Source organism: Arachis stenosperma, chromosome 3 (assembly GCF_014773155.1).
Source record: "Arachis stenosperma cultivar V10309 chromosome 3, arast.V10309.gnm1.PFL2, whole genome shotgun sequence".
Classification (NCBI taxonomy): domain Eukaryota; kingdom Viridiplantae; phylum Streptophyta; class Magnoliopsida; order Fabales; family Fabaceae; genus Arachis; species Arachis stenosperma.
The window spans coordinates 142,235,141-142,256,142 of NC_080379.1; the positions used below are offsets into that span (position 1 = coordinate 142,235,141).

The 21,002-nt window shown below is 30.2% G+C and overlaps 2 protein-coding genes, 1 non-coding gene and 1 pseudogene across 3 annotated transcripts; all 4 read right to left on the bottom strand.

The window, feature by feature from the left end:
• Positions 1 to 117: 117 nt before the first annotated feature.
• Positions 118 to 4,047, bottom strand: LOC130967370 (scopoletin 8-hydroxylase-like; annotated as a pseudogene).
• Positions 4,048 to 16,028: 11,981 nt separating this feature from the next.
• LOC130967883 (uncharacterized) lies at positions 16,029 to 16,967 on the bottom strand. Its single transcript, XM_057892922.1, has 2 exons — positions 16,720 to 16,967; positions 16,029 to 16,630 (listed from the first exon to the last, which is right to left on the bottom strand). Exons 1-2 carry the CDS (start codon positions 16,735 to 16,737, stop codon positions 16,154 to 16,156), a joined length of 495 nt encoding a protein of 164 aa, XP_057748905.1. The 5' UTR covers positions 16,738 to 16,967; the 3' UTR covers positions 16,029 to 16,153.
• Positions 16,968 to 17,136: 169 nt separating this feature from the next.
• LOC130967882 (pentatricopeptide repeat-containing protein At5g61800) lies at positions 17,137 to 19,474 on the bottom strand. Its single transcript, XM_057892921.1, has one exon. It carries the CDS (start codon positions 19,458 to 19,460, stop codon positions 17,829 to 17,831), a length of 1,632 nt encoding a protein of 543 aa, XP_057748904.1. The 5' UTR covers positions 19,461 to 19,474; the 3' UTR covers positions 17,137 to 17,828.
• Positions 19,406 to 19,487, bottom strand: TRNAS-AGA (transfer RNA serine (anticodon AGA)). Its single transcript has one exon. It is a non-coding gene; the product is annotated as a tRNA-Ser (tRNA).
• Between the last annotated feature and the right edge of the window lie 1,515 nt (positions 19,488 to 21,002).

Consider the following 21,002-nt stretch of genomic DNA (forward strand, 5'->3'; position numbering starts at 1 on the left):
ACTAATAGTTCAAATACCTCATTTAATTAAATATATAATTATACTTAATAACTAGCAGCAAGAAATGAGACTTTTTTTTCAAATAAGGAATGAAAATTTAATTCACTAGTTATTCCGTAACAATCAATAAGATCAATAGCCACGTGTTGCATTTTTATAGTGACACACAAAGATATCATCACATACTTATTTTTGCCAACAGCACCATAGAAATTCTCTAAATAAATTATAGTTACAAAGTGGATGATCAAATCGAACTCATCAAATTATTAGGTTGATTTTGCAAAATCAAGTGATGACTCCTTTCCATGATGAGTGTTGGTAAAGAAGTTGTTCATATAATCTTGGAACAAAACTCTTCTATAACGAGCCACCCCATCTTTCTTCACAAGCTCTTCCAATGGCCCAATTTCCAATGTAGGTTTTGGAAAATTAAACAGTGCAACTGATACCCTCGATTTAGAGCTTGTCCTTACTGCATGTTCAGCACTCTTATACTTTCCATTGCTTAGTATCTTACACCAAGCACAACATTATTAGAAAAGAGAAGGAATAAAATAAACAATAAAATTATATATATAATTGCTATGTCTAAAGTAAATCCACCGAAGAAGGTTCTAAAAGAAGAAAGACTTAGAATTCTCTAATGTTTATTTTTAAGCGAGATTTTAAGAACTAAATTAGTAATAATTAAACCAGTAAATTTAAAGATTTAAAATTTTAGAAGCTCAACAAGATTCAATGAAAATTGAATTAGATATAATAAAATAATATATTGTTAAATATAATTATATATTTTTAGCCATTTTTTCTTACTAAATAAATTGCATTGTCAATCAATTTTTTTTATTGAGCCAGATTGATCAAGTAATATAGTTAACTTTGAATCATAGAACCATGTTTGCAAGAGTAGTAAACATAAATTTCATCACCAAACAAATTAAAGAATACAAAGAACAAAACAGTTTTTTATTAGATAAATCCATCCTACATCATTGATAAAAAGATCGGAGATGTATAATAGTGTTCTAGTTTTATTACATGTTATGAATATTATAAAACTAATTTAGCACTTGTTCTTAAATAAAAAGGAGGAATTTATTAATATAAAATGCTAAGAGATCAAAATAACTTATCCTCTATTTTTATTTTTATCTTTTTCAAAAAGACAGAATTAAAAATTTATTCTTATTTTAAATATGTTTATGTATGTCAACTTGCGATTTAAGCGAGAACACAAGAATAAAAAAAGATGAAGGAGAGTAGTTGTGACTTAATAATATAATTAGTCTAAAATAATAATTATTTCATATGTACCTCAATAGTATCACCAATGTTGATGACGAGAGCACCAGGAATTGGTGGAATTTCAAGCCACTCTTTCTGATTATTATTATTATTATTATTATTATTATTATTATTATTATTATTATTATTATTATTATTATTATCTTCATCAAGTTTGACATATAAACCACCAATGTCATCTTGAAGAAGCACTGTGATGGCTCCAACGTCTGAGTGGGGCCCTACACCAACAGTGAGATCTGGATTTGGGCATGATGGGTAATAATTCATTTTGACTACCTTCATATACCACTGTGAATATCAACTATTGACTCTTCTACTTTCACTTCTAAGCTCTCTATCAACACTTCTAATATGTCCCTTACCAACTTGCTTGCGGATTTCAAATAATCAAGTGCAGCTTCCTTGATATTGGATTCAGATGGATATTTTGCTCAAAAATGATTCATTATGTGTGTTGTACGAAATTGAGGACGCTGTAATTTTTATTTCTTAACGAGTAAAGTATATATCGTTTTTGTCTCTAACATTTGTGGTAAGTCTTTAAATTGTCCCTAACGTTTCAATCGTTTTATTTAAGTCCCTAACGTTTCAAAATTGACTCAATGTTGTCCTGCCGTTAGGGATCTGTTAACAGAATTGACGGGGGGACAAAATTGAGACGATTTTGAAACGTTAGGAATAAAAACGATACATAAAAATAAATTTTAATTTAATTTTATCTTTCAATGATATGAATTTTTTTACTGTACATAAGATTCAATTATTTTTTAATTATATATAAATAAATTACACTTAATCACATTACTTTTATTTTAAATAAATTTATTTTTTTATAATTTTAAAAAAATTTGATACATTAGAGATAAAATGTATAATTTATATTTTATTGTATATATATTATTTTTTTCTTTTCTACAAGATTATATACTAGTCATTCTAAAAACATTTCATGATAACTAAAAATCTTTAAGAGTAAAATTATAAAAAATTAATTTATTTAAAATGAAAGTAATATGATTAAGTGTAATTTACTTAGATGTGATTAAAAAATAATTGAATACTATGTATAGTAAAAAATTGATATTATTGAAGGATATTAAAATTTATTTCTATGTATCATTTTTGTCCCCAACGTTTTAGTCTTATTTAAGTCTCTAACGTTTCAAAATAATCTCAATTTTGTCCCGCCGTCAATTCTATTAACGGATCCCTAACGGCAGGACAACATTCAGTCAGTTTTGAAACGTTAAGGACTTAAATAGGACGATTGAAACGTTAGGGACAACTTTGGAACTTACCCCAAACGTTGGGGACAAAAACGATACTTTACTCCTTTTTAATTCGTTAAAATTCTATTTCAATATATAAAAGTAAAACGGTAGTCCCGTTTAGTAGTTTAATAATTTTTAAAATCCAAACAAATATTTTTTAATAAAAACGTCAATGTCGTTTTTTTTTAATTAATTAAAAAAATGTTTAGACAAAACGTCAATTTATCTTCTGAAAAAAAATCATAGCAGAATTAAATTTACCTAAAGTCAAATAACCTGATGTAATACATATTTTTATTCAAAATTGAAAAAAATTAGCCTTTCTGGTGAATATTTATATTTTTAATTGCAACTTTCAGTCCATGAGAATGGTTCTCATTTTAGTGGGACACATTTAATATGTGTTAGTTGTTTGTGAGACTTTGTAACCAATTATTAATTTAACTTTCAATGTAATCAAATTCAAACATACTGATGGAGAAATGCAAGAAAGTAATTAAAGAGAAGTTCATACTTGCATTGATTAGGCCAATATTGTAGAGCATCTTGATCGGTGGTATACCCCAGACTAATAGAGTCTCTCCATTCTAATGTTGTTTCTTTCTCAGGTGCAAAGCTAGTGGCATACTTCACTTTTGTACTTGGACTCACCCCAGGGCAAAATAGAGATTTCTCCTTAGGTGACAAGTTGAAGAACCTGTGTGATGAATCTTTGAGTGATTCCAACAACTCCAAAGGAACACCATGATTCACCACCTGGAAGAATCCAATTGTCTCGGCTGCTCTAACTATTTCATCCACCACCTTCTTGTGATCTGGACCCTTCAGTTTTGATAGGTCAATTGGTGGAATATTATGTTTTCTTGTTCTTAGTTTATTGATTCTTTTTTCTTCGGGTTGGACGTACCTATAAAATATTTACATCAATTAGCTGATATAATTTTAAGGTGGTATCTAATTATCTAAATTAACATTTTTTTTTTGCCCAAGGCTATTTTCAACCTCCATGTATTGGGTTTGAACCGCATTCATATTATTTTCTATATTAATTTTGGAATTATTTTTTCTTTTTGTTTAATTTAAAATACGATCTACTGAATTTTTAGTCCCTTTATACGATTTTTGAATCCGCCTTTGTAAGGTTAAGGCAAGACTCAAATTATTTAAAGAAGAAGGCCGTTGTCACATTCTCTTAACTCCCCTGATTATATTAAAAAATTAATCAGAAATATCCAAACCAATGTTTTATTATATTCTTGCATATGGATATAACGGTGAAATTACGTAAAGTATCAATATTGCATAACTTCGTACCTTTCTGGCACCTCTGATAAACCCGAGTCTACTAGGCCTTTAACACCATTTCCCTCTTTGACAACAAATTCATAAAGTGAATCTGAAGTGCTAAAAGTTGGAGCCATTATGGGTATTAACTATTAAGTGAAATTTGTGTTTGATATGCTCTGATGCAAAAAGCATGGTCCCTATTTATATTGCGGGTTAAGTTAGTAAGTCCGTCTAATTATGATTTTTGAAAATATAAAAATGAAAATAATAATTAGAGTGTCCTATTAACTACGTACTATCTAATTCTATCAACCATTACATATTGACATTTTTGAATAATGTGTGAATAATATAAATTAATAAAGTTAAAAGAATAAATTTAATGAATAGCATTAAATTATAATATAGTGTATTTGTATTTAGTTAATGATTATTCATATTGTTCAAGATAATTATTATTTCTCTAACACTTTTCTTAAATATTTAGGTAGACTAATCAGAGAGGCCAGGCTGGCACTTTAATTTGGTACACATTTTATAGAAAGAGAATACAATTTTTTTTTTGCAGACTGCTGTTGTGACTAATGAGGCTCATTTTTTTTATATTGAAAACGTGTTTGTTATGCTTGGTTATGGACATGAGGGTACAATACAGGTATATGGCACAGTTTTATTTGAAATTTAGAAGAGAAAAATTGGACCGCTAGATTTTTTTGTTATGAAATTTTGAAGTTACAAATCGGATTGTTTAATTTATGTGAAGGAAAAATTTTGAATTTTGAACATTGTAATTGGATCGTCCAATTTTAGTAGGATTAATTTTTTTTTTTGTGAAAAGCAAATCGATCATTCTAATTTTAGAATAATATAAAATATTTCAACGGACAAATAAAAATCGGGTGGTACGATTTTTTATATTTATAAGTATATATATATATATATATATGTGTGCCACTGAATTTCTGAATCTCTTCTTCTCCTTTGAACTGTTCTTCTTCCTTAAAGTATATCTCCATTGTTTCAGTTGAGTGTTAAAAAACTGAGAGTGAAATTTATATTTATATAAGTGAAAAATATGAATTATAACAATTTTCAGATCACCAACAATTATATTACTAACTAACTATTAATAACAACTAATAACTAAATAAAGCCAATTTTTATTTAACTAATAATATTTCACTTATTAAATCCTCAATTACAACAATATATTTATATCAATTTAAATATCTAACAATAAATAACTAATTATTACCGTAACAAAATAATATATATCATATTTTTTGGTAACTAAAATAATATATATCATATAATACACAAAACCTAATTCTTAACCATCATTCCCAAAATTATTACAAATAATTAGACTAAACGTAACTAACTAAACATATAATCTTCAAAATTATTACAAGAAGATCTAAACATATATTTTTCACTAACCAATCATATTAATAATTCAAACATTATTATTCATTACAACTAACTAAATCTAAATATATATATTTTTAACTAATCCTTAAATATACATTTCTAAACTTCTAATAATAATAATAAATCTGTAATATTTCTAATAATAATAATAATAACATAAATTTTGAAATATAAAAAAAATTTAAAAATTAACTTACATAATTAGAATGATTGAGATAATTAATAATATGTAGTTCAGGACGATCAATATTTTCACATTTTCTTTTTTTGGCATTGTAATTTTTTTTTTTTTTTTTACAGTAGAAGAAGAAGAAATTATAGTAGTAAGATGAAGAAAAAGAGAGAAAATGGTAAAAATTGAGTTGCAAATAGTAACTTCTGAAGGAGAGTGGGAATTGAAGAGGAAAAATGGCAGAGAGACACCGCTGCTAGAGAGGCTGCATGCTCGATACTTGGCCTGAAAGTGACTAGAACATTCAAATTGGATGGTCCGATTTGTGTCTCTCTAATCGAACCGTCCGATTACCAACCCTGAATTCAAACAGTTGGATTTCAGTTCTCCTTATCCTACACTCTTGTATAGCACTCATGTACTTCATATCTACATTCTACATCAATTCTAACTCCATAACAAAATTAAAAAACGGCGTTGTGACATATTTGTTGTAAAATATGTGGACTCTAGCTCTTTATAAAAAAAATTAAATTGGATTAGTCGTGTCAAAAGCTTTAAATTTTATCTTTATACATGTACCTATTCATTAGTTAGTGATACTGTAAGCCACAACAAAAAAAAAAATATCTTTACTGATAATTAAGCTTATTAATATCATTGACTTGAATACATAACCATCCATATGGCCATGTTAATGTCATTAGTAAAAAATATCATTTTTCTAACGTGCTTTGTTCTAGTAAATTAGTCATATATATGATAATTAATAAATATTCATTGAGTTTTTTAAATTTTCTGCGGTGATACGTAAAATAAAAAATTTTTACTCACAACTTTTATATGTTTAATAATATAAATTATTCTGATAAAGACATTTACAATATTTCTTTTAAAGGTATTTTTTATAACTAAAATTTAATATATGTAATCGATTAAATTGTGTTATTTTTGTTAAAATTAGGTCAGACAAATTAATTTGACCGAAAAATGGTGAATCAAATTTTGAATCGATATAAATTAATATTATTTTTTATAAAAAATGACTACAATACTCCTATTATAGAAAATTATTAAAATACTCATATTATATATTAATAATTTTGAGAATCTTAAATTCTAACATTTTTTTCTCTGTCGTCATAGGGTTAAGATTTAGAATTTTCAATATATATATATATATATAATAGAAGTATTTTAGTTATTTTTTATAATAGAAATATTGTAGTTATTTTTTATAAAAAATATTAATTTATACCGGTTCAAAATTAAATTTATTAATTTTTTGGCTAAATTGATTTGTCTGATCTAATTTTAATAAAAATAACACATTATATATATTAAATTTTAATTTTTAAAAAATAACTTAAAAAAAATATTTTTTGACATCTGTATCTAAGTGACTCCCTAATAGTATTTATATATTATATTTTTGGATATTCTATAAATATAATATGGCATAATCATAGTAAAAAAAAATTTATATAATAAATTTTGAATTAATTATTTAAATATAATTAATTAAAATAATTGTAAATTTAATACTCATTGTTAAGAGAATATTTATCAAAGACAAACTATATTAAAGTAGTGAAGATAATATTAAGATTAAATAAGTCGCTTTTTAATTTAAATATGGAAGCAAGAATGGTGTTGGACTCGGTTATGGAAAAGAGAGATACTTTACAACGTTGTGGTGTCAGTGGAACAAAATTCGGACCCTGCGAGTTCTCTCTCACTAAACGAACAGTCTGAGTTCTCTCTCATAAAAAAGAAAAAATAATTACAAACAACACGGAGTGTCCGATTTTCATCTTCCGAAATTTAAATTTCTCTAACTACAAAACGGACTATGCGATTTGTTATGCAAAATTTTAAAATTAAAGAACTCGCATGGTCTGAGTTTTTCTACCTCACACTCACAAAAAGCTGTCCCACATATTTATCTTGTACTCCATGGATCCATACAACGGCAGAACACACAAGCCTTCCATATTCAAAAAATTGACCCTAAATAAGTATGTGTGAACAATGAAGTGAAAAAAAAATACTTCAATCTCAAATAGAAAAAAGACTTTTTTACATAAATTTATTTTTTGTTGAGAATTTTAATTTAAAATATTAATTAAAAATATTATGATTATATTTCAAGAAACATTTTTATAATATATATAAAGTATACACAAAACAAAAAATATAATAAAAGTTTAGTTGTGAAGTGAGATTATAAAAAAAGTAGATAAATGAAGTTTAAACTTAATAAGTAAATTAACATCGTTTATATCTTTTTTAAAAAAAATATTTTTATTTATCCAACCATTTAACTACAATTACGTATTATTAAAATTAAAATAATTTTGTCAAAATTGAATTTTAATAAAACTATAATCTCCAACTTAAATGTATGTATGTTATAAAATTTATAATGCTATTAATTTTGATATAAAAAAGGATATCTTAAATAATTTGTAATTATATTATATTTTGGATAAATAATTTGGTTATAACTCGGCTTCTACCAATTGGCACCGAGCTATTGTCCTCAACGTCGAGTTAAAGGTTTTAAAAATCTCAATTTTTTGTCCAGAAGGTATATCAGGTTGTGAAGAGAATAAAAAAGGGAGATTGTATCTGTAAAAGACACTCTGATATATACTTAAGTTAGTATTGTGTATTCTTTTTGTTATCTTTTTAGAGATAAGATGTCGTACCTTTTATACATGAAGTAGAGCAGAACGGTTACGTTTTTTGCAATCATTTTCATTGAAGGACAATAATACCGTATTAGGTCGTTATGATACCTATTTTATGCTAATCCAAATTATGACGTTTGAATGTCATAACGTATAGGGTCGAGTTATAACGCATAAAGCCGATTTATTACTTTTTGGTTAGATTTTACCGATCATATCATAGCCCCCAAACTTAGCCTGTCGATGTTTTAATAGAGCAGATTGAGCTTTTTGGTGAGTTATAACTCGGTTAATGCAGTGGTTATGGAACCCCGATTAAACGTGCTTTATTAAAAATTGTGAAATTGAAACTATGAATGATTAAATGTAATTAAATAAAGAAAGAGAGAAGCATTTAATGTTGGAATAGAAAAATACGTGTTACCTGTTCACTTATCCAGGTAACCTGAACTATTGAGTGTGCTGGTTTTGAATGGTTGTGATTCACTTCAGGGATCCCAAACGATTTCATTAACTTTTATCTAATTACCTTTTTTAATCCAAGTGGCTTGCTTCATTTCACATTCACTACGTTAGAAACATCATGAGTAAAAGGAGTAAGTTCTTTCCCTTTTCTTAGTTCGCCTTTTCCTTCTCTTATTTTTGTCTTCTTTCTTGTTGGTTCTGTTTGGGATAGTGATGGATAAAGAAAAAAGGAAAACAAGTACAGAAGTTAGTAAAGGATGGTACATATAAGTGGGTCAGTGAGGATGTAAAGATTAGAGGTTCAATTTTTGTGGATAAAAAAAAAACGTGGGTCAGATAGATGTCAGTAAGTTGTTGAGGGTGGGTTCTGGGTTGCGTATTAAATTGCTGCCTTGTTCTAGGTTTGATAGAGTATTTCATAGGAGGAATGATTTCGAGTTCTTCTACATGCATAGTTGTGTTAGAGGAGCTTCATGTTAAGTTCCCTTTTACTCAGTTTGAGTGTGATATTTTGAAGCAATTAAACTGTGCTTCGTCTCAACTACACGTAAATAGTTGGAGTTTTTTGCGTTGTTTTGAGATATCGATAGAGTATTTGGAAGTAAAACCGACCTTAGAGTTGTTTTTTACTCTATTTCAGGCAAAAAAGGGTGTGGAAAGGTAGTTGGGTTAATATGTCGGCATTTATTCAAAAAAATAATTGAGTGGTAAGAGTTATTCAATCAAGATAGTTGTGGGAGAGATACTTTTCCGCTTAAGAACAATTTTTCATGATAAGCATATATCATTTGATTGTATGTGAATTGAAAATTCAGAAATAGATATCCATTGATAGAATCGATTGTATGATCCGAGGATATAATGGTTAATTATATTGAAAATTTTTTTGGCCCACAACAGCTTATTGATGAATTTCTCGCTCAAAACAATTAGTTATTGAATATTTACAACTTATAGTGAAGGTCATATGACATGAGTAAGATAAATTGAGAAAATGAATATGTACAAAGTCGCAACATATATTGAATAATATATATTGTAAAAGTAAAAGAGTTCAAAGTAGAAAAATATATCTTGAAAATTGATAATTGTAGAGAAGAAGACGACATATATGAATGCCATACATGTCAAATATAAATTATTTAATTTTATTTGTGTTTTGTCAATTTTCAACAAATCGAGAGTGATTCGATATCTAATGGGTTGAGAGCGAAACCTACTTCTCTTTGCGAGTACCAGTTTTTTCAAAGTGCATCAAAAACCTTTTGATCGGACAAAAACATTAAGGAAATATGAAAACAGTAAATAAAGACTTTGAAAATAAATTGACTGAATTTGGAATGGTTTGTATTGAATTTAAATAAAGTAATAAAATACCTTCGATTAGATCAAAAGACTTTGAATTCGAAAATAAAAGTACTGGAATGTAAATTGGATAAGAATGTTAAATGTTGCTTAAAAAATAAATTTGCAAGAAAAGTAAAGTTTGCAGAAAATGTAAAGGAAAAGTAAAAACAAGTGGAAGGAACCCTATAGGAAATTAACTCGAAGCAGACTCAATAAGTTGCTGGGATGTGAGTGTGTGTGAGTAATTTCTGAAGCAAACTTTCAACCTCTGTGCCTTCGAACCTTCTTCTATTTATAAAAATCCTCAACCAATCAAATTGAAATATAACTCCCACGTTCATTGATCCATAGACAACCGTTTTCGCTTCTTTTGTTGGACAAAAAGTAACGTTCAAAAAATAATCCTCAAACCTTTGGTCCTTCGATTCAACATATCGATCAGCTTGTTGACTGGTCACGACAAACTCTTGCTTAAACCATCTCTTTCGATATTATCTTTCCTTTGAAGACACACACGCTTTCTGGCTGTTCGAATGCCCACTTTTTTTAAATCAATTATTTTTTACTAACAAATTATCCCCTAAAATTAATGTGTTATTCTCGAAATCTTTTTAAAATAATAACACTTAATCCTAACATGCTTTTATTATATCATCATAAGGTATAAATTAATCATAAATGAAATTTACTTCCCTTCATTTACTCACGCCTATCCGACATGTTTCCCATTATCCTCAACTTTTTTCTCTACCACTTCATCTTCTCTAGGAAGTTACCTAATTTCAAATTTTGAACTTCCTCATACGAAATGGCAAAACACATTTTATTTATTAAATTTAAATTTCTTATCATCATTTCACTTCTTAACTTTCTATTCTCAAAAACTTCGTCTCCTCCTCTTCTCCGAATTCTCTGTACAATCCTTATGCAATTAACTTCAATGCCATCAATTTCTCACCTTTGCACATCAATGGCTTTCTCTTCTATTCACAACTCTCCCACTACCCAAGATAAGGGCAAAGGTCTTGCAGCTCAAGCTCAAGAACCACCGACCTTACAATTACTCAACCAAATCAATTATGAAATTATTGAAGACCCTTAACTCCAACATGATGATAAAAGGTTTCTCATTCCCTTCACCATTAACGACGAAACATGCTGCTTTATCGGCCCCATTCAAACCCTATAACATGCCAACAAATGACTTGATTTCTTTCCCAATGCTGAGGGGGAAGATTTACTCATAAAGCGAAATTTCCTTGTTGCTCCTTTTGTCGATCACAAGAAAATTTTTAGGAATAACCCCAAAGTTACTTCTTGAGAGGCTGACTTTCGAGTTTGGCATAGACGTCTTGAACCAATAAAAGGTGATGCTTAGAAGGTTTTCGGTATTCATGACCTCTTCCGACTTTTTCATTTCTCTCCTACCACTCACCATTGGATAATTGGGGTAGTTGTGAGCTTTTGGAATGAAACAACCAACTTCCATTTCTCCTGTGGGATGGTAGGACTTTCATTACTTGATGTGGCTGCCATCACTAGCCTTCCAATAAATTTTCCTGAATTAACTTACAATATGTAACTGAATTGGACCTACAAAATAGCTCAAGGAAATTCTTATAGTGAATTTATCAGTTAAAATATGGGACATGACAACGATCCTATAACTGATGAAAAAAGCGTGACATTTTTGTATTACTGATTGAATTCTATCATTTTCTGTTCGAAGAGTGTTCAAATATAGAAGTTGTTTCTTCTCTTGACTGCTCTTTTACATGAAAGCCACAAAATCAATTTCGTCAAATTAATTTTGAGTATTCATTTAATAAACTTGGACATCTAGTTAATTATTTTGAAACTAGGGGTGGAAAAAGGTCAGACGGCCTGCCAGGGGCCTGCAGTCTGGCCTGTGTTTGGCCTGGCCTATTATAAAATAGGTACAAATCCAAGCTTTTTTAAAAGCCTTAATATATTAATAGGTCAGACTCAGACTTACTAATTAGTCTTATAGGCCTGTCAGGCCTGTTAAAATATAATTAAATATATAAATAATTATTTATTATTAATAAAATTATGAGATATTTTAAATTTATTATATTTTATTATAAATATTTTTGTATATTTTAAATATATTAAAAGTTTAAAATTTTTTATAAATATTAAATATATGGCATATTACATAATATTATTTTTATTAAAAAATAATTTTTTTAAATAATATTTTTATTTTTATAAAAAAAATTATCAGGTCTTTTAACAGGTTTTAGATCAGGTCAAGCCTAATACTTTATAAAGAACTTATAATAGATTACAGACCAGATTTAGACTAATCAATTGTATAACAAGTTATGCCTATTAAAAATAAAATTTGGCCTAACCTGACGTGTTTCCACTCCTATTTAAAACCAACTCGTTGATCAACGTGGGAGTCCCCTCTGACATCAATTTTATGGAGCAATTAATGGGTACAGCTAGCTGTGGTAGCTAATATTTAATGCCAAGACTGACCTCATTTAACTCGAGGCATGTGTTATTATTAATATAATATTTAAAAAAGTATTTTATTATTATTATTATTATTACACTCTCAACTACTATCACCGATCACCATGCTAAAATCATTAGTTAGAAAATCATAATAGAACTAATATTTTTATAAAAAAATTAATTTTTGATAATAAAATAAAACAAAAAAATGTATAAAACGTTGAAATTAAAACTTTAACTAATAATAGTTTATAGACTTCCTCTCCTTCCATGTTATCTTCCCAAATAGTTCATTAGTTATTAATATTTTTTATTATTTTAATTTCTAAATTTTTTCCCAAAAATTATCTAAAATTATTCCAAACAAGTTTATCTTTTTATTATTCTAAGAATGTTTATATTCTCTGAAAACGTAAAAGTTTATATTAAAAATTTTATTACAAAAATAATTCTTAAAACTTTGTTAAAATGTAATCTAATTTAAAATTCGTTAGAAAACAATTTTTTCCGTTAGGTTTAAACCAAGACGAGGTTTTTGTTCCTTCTTTACTAGTGATTTTTTGCTGCCCAATGAAGTACTACAGCTGGACTCTTTTAAGGGATGGTAATTCTCCGCATCATTGCATCAAAGTAAACTCAAACTAAACTCGCACTTCACTTAATTTCCTGAAATTATTATTTTGAGAAATACTAAATAAATAATAACCATCTTAAATAATATAAACTACTAATTAAATAAAATATATTATATTTACATTTTAATTTAATATTATTAATTAAATTTAAAATTAATTTATTCACATTTTAATTTAATATTACTAATTAAATTTAAAATTAATTTTGATCCGTTACCTTATAATTCGATCTTTATTGTACATTATGAGTTATAAATTGGCGTTAATTATCATTTATTCTTTACTTGTAACCGACATCTTCATTACCAACTTAATGACCATCATTTCCATCTTAATGACCAAACGGTCATAACATGAATATCATTCATCAACTCTATGCCTATAAAAGGCACTAGTTTCTATATCTTAAGAGATAAAACAACATAACACATGATAACTTCTATTTCATGTCTTACATTCTATATTCATAAAATTATTTATTTTTATACCTCTTAAACACTTACTAACTTGAGCGTCGGAGTGTCTTTTGTAGGTACACACCCCCTTGTTCTCTCCTTGCCGACATATAATTCATCCCGACGAAAAATTTGAAAACATTTATTGACGGACGAGCTACACACCGGCCAAACTCAGTAAGAACAATTGGCGCCGTCTGTGGGGACGAGTAAAATAATTTTCACTCCCTTAGGTTCATAAAATTTAATTTATATTCAAATTTTTGAACCAATCTTAACAATCTTTTTTAATATTTTATTTAATACCTCTTATCAAAATATAATCTATGGTAACTTTTCATAAAGTATGTACTTTATACATTCAAATTGCTTTATTTTTACGTATCATAATATTTTACATCTCATAATCGATCAATGAACCAATCCGAGAACAAACTCGACTTTCAATCAATCCGAGAACAAACTCGATTTTCAATCAATTTGAGCATAAACTCATTTATCAATTTTGCTTACTTTTTTAAAGTTCTCTATTTACACAAGTAAAATTATATATTTTATTCAACATACTTTTGCATTTATGTTTTGTGTAACTAATATTTACTGATTTATTAGTTATATTCAAATCTCAATACATGTTTTATACAATAATTGCATATAAACAACCATGTCAATTGCATTTTTATTTCATTATTTATTATATTTTTATTGTTTAATGATTTCATTTATACAATTAAATGATGGTAATGATGAGTTCAAATCTTAAAATTGAATTCCATCAAATATTAATTGTATATACCTGTTACACTATTCATTTTATGTTATTAAATTTTATTTTACTATTTGTTTAATGCAGAAAGTTATTAAACAAAAAATTGTTACAAACATGCAAATTTGTTACTTTTGCACAAGAAATATACCTCATAGCTAAACAAAATTTATTATATTATTATATGAATGTTATCTTATTGCTTTATTATCAAATTAAAGCATGTCCTATAAAACAAAATTCAAATATTCACATTTGACATGTATGACATTTATATAAGTCATACTCTTCTCTATAACTATCAACTTTTAAGGTATATTTTTCTACTTTGAACTCTTTTACTTTTACAATATATATTATTCAATATACGTTGCGATTTTGTACATATTTATTTTCTCAATTTATCTTATTCATGTTAGACCTTCGCTATAAATTATAAATATTCAAATAACTAATTGCTTTGAGCGAAAAATTCATCAATAAGCTGTTGTGGGCAGGAAAAATTTCCAAGACAATTAACTATTATATCCTCGGATCATACAATCGATTCCGTCAATAGATAACCATCTCTAAACTTTTCAATTCACATACAATCAAATGCTAAAATTGTTCTTAAGCGAAAAATTATCCTCCATGCAACTATCTTGATTGAATAACTCTTATCACTCAATTATTTTTTGAATAAGTGTCGATATAATAACCCGACTAAACTTAGGGGCTCACTATATCATTATTCAGTTATCTTTTAACCGAGTTATAAATCATTTTATATTCTAAGCTTAGCCTGAATCATATGATCGGCAGACAAAGTTTGGGGGTTGTGATCCGTCACCTTATAACTCGGTCTTTATTGTACATTATGAGTTATAACTCGGTATTAACTATCATTCATTTTTTACTTGTAACCGACACCTTCATTACCGACTTAATGACCATCATTTTCATTTTAATGACCAAACGGTCATAATATGAATATCATTCATCAACTCTATGCCTATAAAAAACACTAATTTCTATATCTTAAGGGACAAAACAATATAACACATGATAACTTCTATTTCATGTCTTACATTCTATATTCATAGAATTATTTATTCTTATACCTCTTAAACACTTACTGACTTAAGTGTCGGAATATCTTTTGTAGGTACCTACCCCCTTATTCTCCCCTTGCCGACATATAACTCATCCCGACGAAAAATTTAAAGACATTTATCGACAGACAAACTATACACCGACCAAACTCAGCAAAAACAAATTTATTTTTTTAACTCTATTTTATTAATTTACATTGTTCACACATTATTTATTAGTTATCTATATTTATAGTGTTTTTAATTACCTATATTTTTTCTATTGTTTTAACATCCGTTCCGTTGAAAATTGTATTTTATGACGTGAACAACAAAGTTGGCCACCATCAAGCTCTGCAGTTTAGAATGAACCACCACCCAATGAAAACTAGTTCGGTGCAAAATCATGCGAATCGAGGAGCAAATGATCGATACAATTTCGCGTTCCCAGGACAGGAGGTTCATTCAGAGAGGGGGCGTAAATCATTATTTTTCAAACCCAAACCACTATTTCCCCATTCACACCCATTTTGATATGGTAATCTATATATTCTTTTCCCATTAAGCATACACCACAATATAACATGGAATTTAACACACGTGTTACAACTCAATAGTGACAAGACAATGCTATGGGAAGTTCTTCAAGAAGCTCGACATGGACACTAGGAAATATTTACAACTTTACCTTGCATTATTTGTATGAACTATAAAGCAACATAAAAAGGAAATAGCAAAACCAAAGGCTACATGTTGATGATCACGTATGAGCTGGATCAACACCAACAGACTTGAGAGTTTCGATACGAGGCTTATAAGCATAAGCATCTCTGCGGATAGAATCAGGAATGAGTTCCTTATCAGGGTAGCTACGATCCTGCACGTGAGCCACTTTTCTGAAGAAGGAGCTCTTGAAGAAGTGGTCAGATTCCTCAGCAACGTGCTCAGGCTCCACCACCTCAGGGAGTGTCTCCCTCCTCTGCTTCTTCACACGCACCGTTGGAGAATTCCTCAGCTGCTGCCATGCTGTGTGCAGGCCTAGCCCTGTTGACAACGCTATCATCCCTATCGCCACATACACCGGAACGAAGTCCCCTTTTGGTGTCTTCCTATGCTGTTGCTTGTGTATGTATCCATAATCAGCCGAAGGAGCATGTGCCTTCATCTTCGGCACTGTTGACCTTGTGCTATATGCAGCCCCGCTTGCTCCTCTTAACAGTGCTATCCATTGACCCATCTGCACCCACCATGGAACACTAGAAATGCATTAGATATAAATACAAACGAGAATTCAGTTCAATTCCCTTAAAAGAGAAAAGACTATACCGTAGGCCTGAAAGCCATGATTGCTGATGGAATTGCGCTCAGAACTGAAAAGTAGTGGTAGTTGTATTGTTACTCCAAGGAAGTAATCCTCCTTTGCTTCGTGCCCTTCTCTATAAGCGGTTCCCTAGTGCCTTGCTTATATTTTCTGAGGCTGTAGGCGGTAGAGAAAGCAAGTTTACTTGCTGTCGGCATAGAGAGAAGCTTCCGGAGCCACGTAGCAGAATGTGGAGTCCTTGGTACACGTGTCACTCTCTGTAATAAACACGTTATCAATAGAAGCCTCCGGAATTGCCACGCACTGTTTTGTGGGAATAATAACTAATAAACAAAGAAATAATCACTGTTATTGAGGGGTGATGTAAGTTAATCGGTTAATCCAGTCATCCAGCGACAGACTACTAGATACCAACCATCTTGGTTTCGGTTATATATTTAAAAAGAAAAGAAAGAAAATTCTAGAAAATAATTTCCTAAAGTTGTTCTTAATTGATAAGCTCTCCAGCCGATTACAGAGCTGACAGTTTCACATTCACACTATCATATGCTTTATGTTTGGGAATCTTGGAAAAAAAATTGCAAGATGCGAAACTCTGCTGTACAGCTTGTACTCAATGCTTCTATAAAATGGGATCATATTGGGCTCTACAAATCCACTATTGGGCTGCCACTGCTATCATACTCATTTTTTTTGGGTTCGCTTTTTTCTTTCTCGAGTAAGGTAGTATTATCAGTTTATCCCAATATCACCACATCGCTTCTATTTTCCAGCGAATGTTCGGTCACCGGCGGCGGAAACTGTACCGAGAGTCGGCCCCTGGCTCCCAGCAGCAGACTTCGAACAACCTTGTCTCATTTCAAAACCCTGATGCGTTCCCTTTACTACGGTTCCCAGCATCTCCCCCAATCCAAAACTCTATTGGCTTCATCCCTTATCTGCATTTCTCTTCATTTTGTTTTCGTTAAACTTTCTGTCTCATTTCGGTTTAGAACAAGGTCAAAGCACTTAGAGTGCTGTGTGCAAAGCTATACGAAACGGAAAAGTTCAGAAATGCGGAAGACCAGAGAGTGTGCCTTATTCATGCACTCCTTTGATGTCAGTGTTGAGTGTTCTAGTTTACGTCATCCAATCTGACTGAACTGAGGCCATTAATCTTCTTGGCCCTCCTGTTGCCACCGAATGATCGCCTAATTTTAGCTAAATCATCCCATTGCTCTGTATGAGCATAAATATTAGCCATTACAGAATAAACCCCGCCATCCTCAGGCTTTATCTTCATGATTTGCTGTGCTGCTTTCTTTGCAACCTCAACGTTTCCATGGATCCTACACCCACCCAGCAACCCACCCCACGCAAACACATCTCCACCACTTGGCATCCCTTTTATCATCTCAACAGCCTCTTCAAGCAACCCTGCTCTCCCCAACATATCAGCCATGCACCCATAATGCTTGTGCTCTCTACCAACCCCATACACACTTTCCATGTCATTGAAAAGCTTTCTTGCTTCATCAACCAGACCTGCATGGCTGCACCCCACCAGAACACCCAGGAAGGTGATCCCATCTGGCTTCACTCCTGCAGCAATCATCCTAGAGAAATAATCCAGCAAAGTTGAACCTTTACCATGAATTGCAAGCCCAATAAGCATGGCATTCCACGTGAACACATCTTTATAATTGCATGACTCGAACGCATCCCTTGCGTTCTCAAGACAGCCACACTTTGCATACAGGTCCACCAACCCAGTGGCCAGATACGAATCAATCCGAATCCCATTCCTTGTAATGTAATCATGCACTATCCTACCCTGTTCCAACTCTCCCGTTTGAGCACAAGATGAGAGAACATTTACCAGAGCTATATTATCTGGGCTAATCCCCAATCCAATCATCTCATTAAACAAATCAATGGCTTCATAACACAGCTTCGCGTTGCTATAACCGGCAATCATGGTGCCCCAAGACACAGAATCTCGTTCTGGCATTTCGTCGAACAGTTCCCGCGCGCGCGTAGTCTCACCAATTTTAACGAACCCATGAACCATGGCATTATAAGAGACAACATCCCTGTGAGAACTCTCGTTGAACAGCTTGTGGGCATCGTGGACGCGGCGATGGAGGGAGTAAACGCATATGAGGGCGTTGAGGGAGAAAGGATCGGCAAGAAAGCCGAATTTGAAGGCCTGGGAGTGTAGCGAGAGGGCGATGGAGATGGAAGAAGAAGAAGGGAGGAGGGAACATGCCTTGATCGCAAAAGGGAATGTGTGGAAGTCAGGGGCGAGGGAGAGGCGGCGGAGGGTGACGAAGTTGTAGAGGGCGGAGGAAGGGGAGGAGAGGAGGGTGTGGATTCTGATAAGGTTGTTGTAAGAGAATGTGTTGGGGTTTGCGATGGAGTGGAAAAGGGAGAGTGCGTAGGTTAACGAAGAAATGGAATCGGTACAAGTGTTGGCGTTGGGGATTAAGTTTGTGAGGGTGACGAGGATGTTGTTGAGGATGGTTACGGGGTTTAGGGGCAATGCTCCGGTGGTGATGATGTAGGCGTGGACCTGCTGGAGTTGTCTTATGTTTCTGCATTGCTTGATCATGGCTAATGCTGTTGCATTCAGTCTTGGTTTCGTCATCCATGGGATTGGGAGGAAAGGCGAAATACATTTGCAAGTGGATATGTCTGGAGGGAAAAGAAATACGTGAACGGCAGGATTCGAACCTGCGCGGGCAAAGCCCACATGATTTCTAGTCATGCCCGATAACCACTCCGGCACGTCCACTTGTTTAATGTCCTTATCAAGTTATACCTTAGTTTATCTTTGTAGTTCTTACCGCGTAGTCTCTGTCCAATTCTCATAACGAAACTTTATTGTGCATCATGATTCATGAAAGTATCAAATTGTCGGGTAATTATGAATATGTGACTACATCAAAAGTTCTAATTATACCAGGAAAATCTTGCTGAATTACCTGTTTGATTTTTGTGTAATGGTAAATAAATCTTTGATATAGAATTTTTTTCTTAGGCTGCGTTTAATTTTTGGATGAAGAGTATTAGAGAACATGTTTTATAATTTGTAGTTATTAATTAGTTATTATTAATATTAGTATTTTTAATGGTGTAAAATTATATTTAGTTAATAGTGTGAGATTACTTATTTTTTTTACTGGTTAAGTATCGGTCATTTTAATAAAAGTACTGTTCTCTAATTTTTTTTTTTGGAATTAGATTGACAGAATTAGGAACTAAAATTTCAGTTTCTTCAATATTTTTAAAAAGTGAAAATACAAAAGATTAAAATCTTTATTGATGGAGATTAATTTTTTTTAATATTTATTTCTAAACATACTCTCATTTAATTTTTCAAATTTTAAATCTACTTCTCAGTTTACATATTTATTTTAAGGGAGCTACTCGGATAAAAATGTTTAAAACGTTTTTTTAAGATATTTTTTAGTAATTAAAATTTAATACATATAATCGATTAAATTGTGTTATTTTGTTCAAAATTAGACCAGACAATAAAAAAATAGTGAATCAAATCTTGAACTGATCTAAACTAATATTATTTTTTATAAAAAATTACTATAATACCCTTATTAAAAAATACTAAAATACTTCTATTATATATACATATTAATTTTGAGAATCCTAAATTTTAGTCGTTTACTTTTCTGCCACCGTCATAAGGTTAAGATTTAGAGTTTTCAATATATATAATAAGATTATTTTAGTTATTTTTTATAATAGAGATATTGTAGTTATTTTTTATAAAAAAAATATTAATTTAGACGAATTCAAAATTTAATTTATTAATTTTTTGGCTAAACTAATTTATTCGGTCAAATTTTAACAAAAATAATATAGTTTAATTGATTATATGTGTTAAATTTTAATTATTAAAAAATATCTTTAAAAAAATACGTTTTTAACATTTTTATATGAGTGATTCCTTATCTTAAATATACATGGTATTAAAATATAAAATTTAATATAATATATTTCACACCAAATATAATACAAAAATTTAATTTAATTTAATTTTTATTTTTCAGTTTCGGTCGAAGTCTTCCTTCCATTAGATTGAAGAATCATACAGTCACCAAAAAAAAAAAAGATTGAAGAATCATACATTACTTATCACAGAAGATAGCACACACAGTTTGTACTTTCTTGGGTTAACCAAAGTATTGCTACTTGCTAATAAAATTTTAAAGGAAAATGTACTGAAGACATCGCCAAAGTGTTCGTCCAAAAAAAAAAAGAAAAAAAAATCACCAAAGTGGCAATGTGT

Bases quoted from the DNA above. Each gene is read 5' to 3' on its own strand.
- LOC130967882 (XM_057892921.1), bottom strand. From the start codon at position 19,460: ATGACTAGAAATCATGTGGGCTTTGCCCGCGCAGGTTCGAATCCTGCC.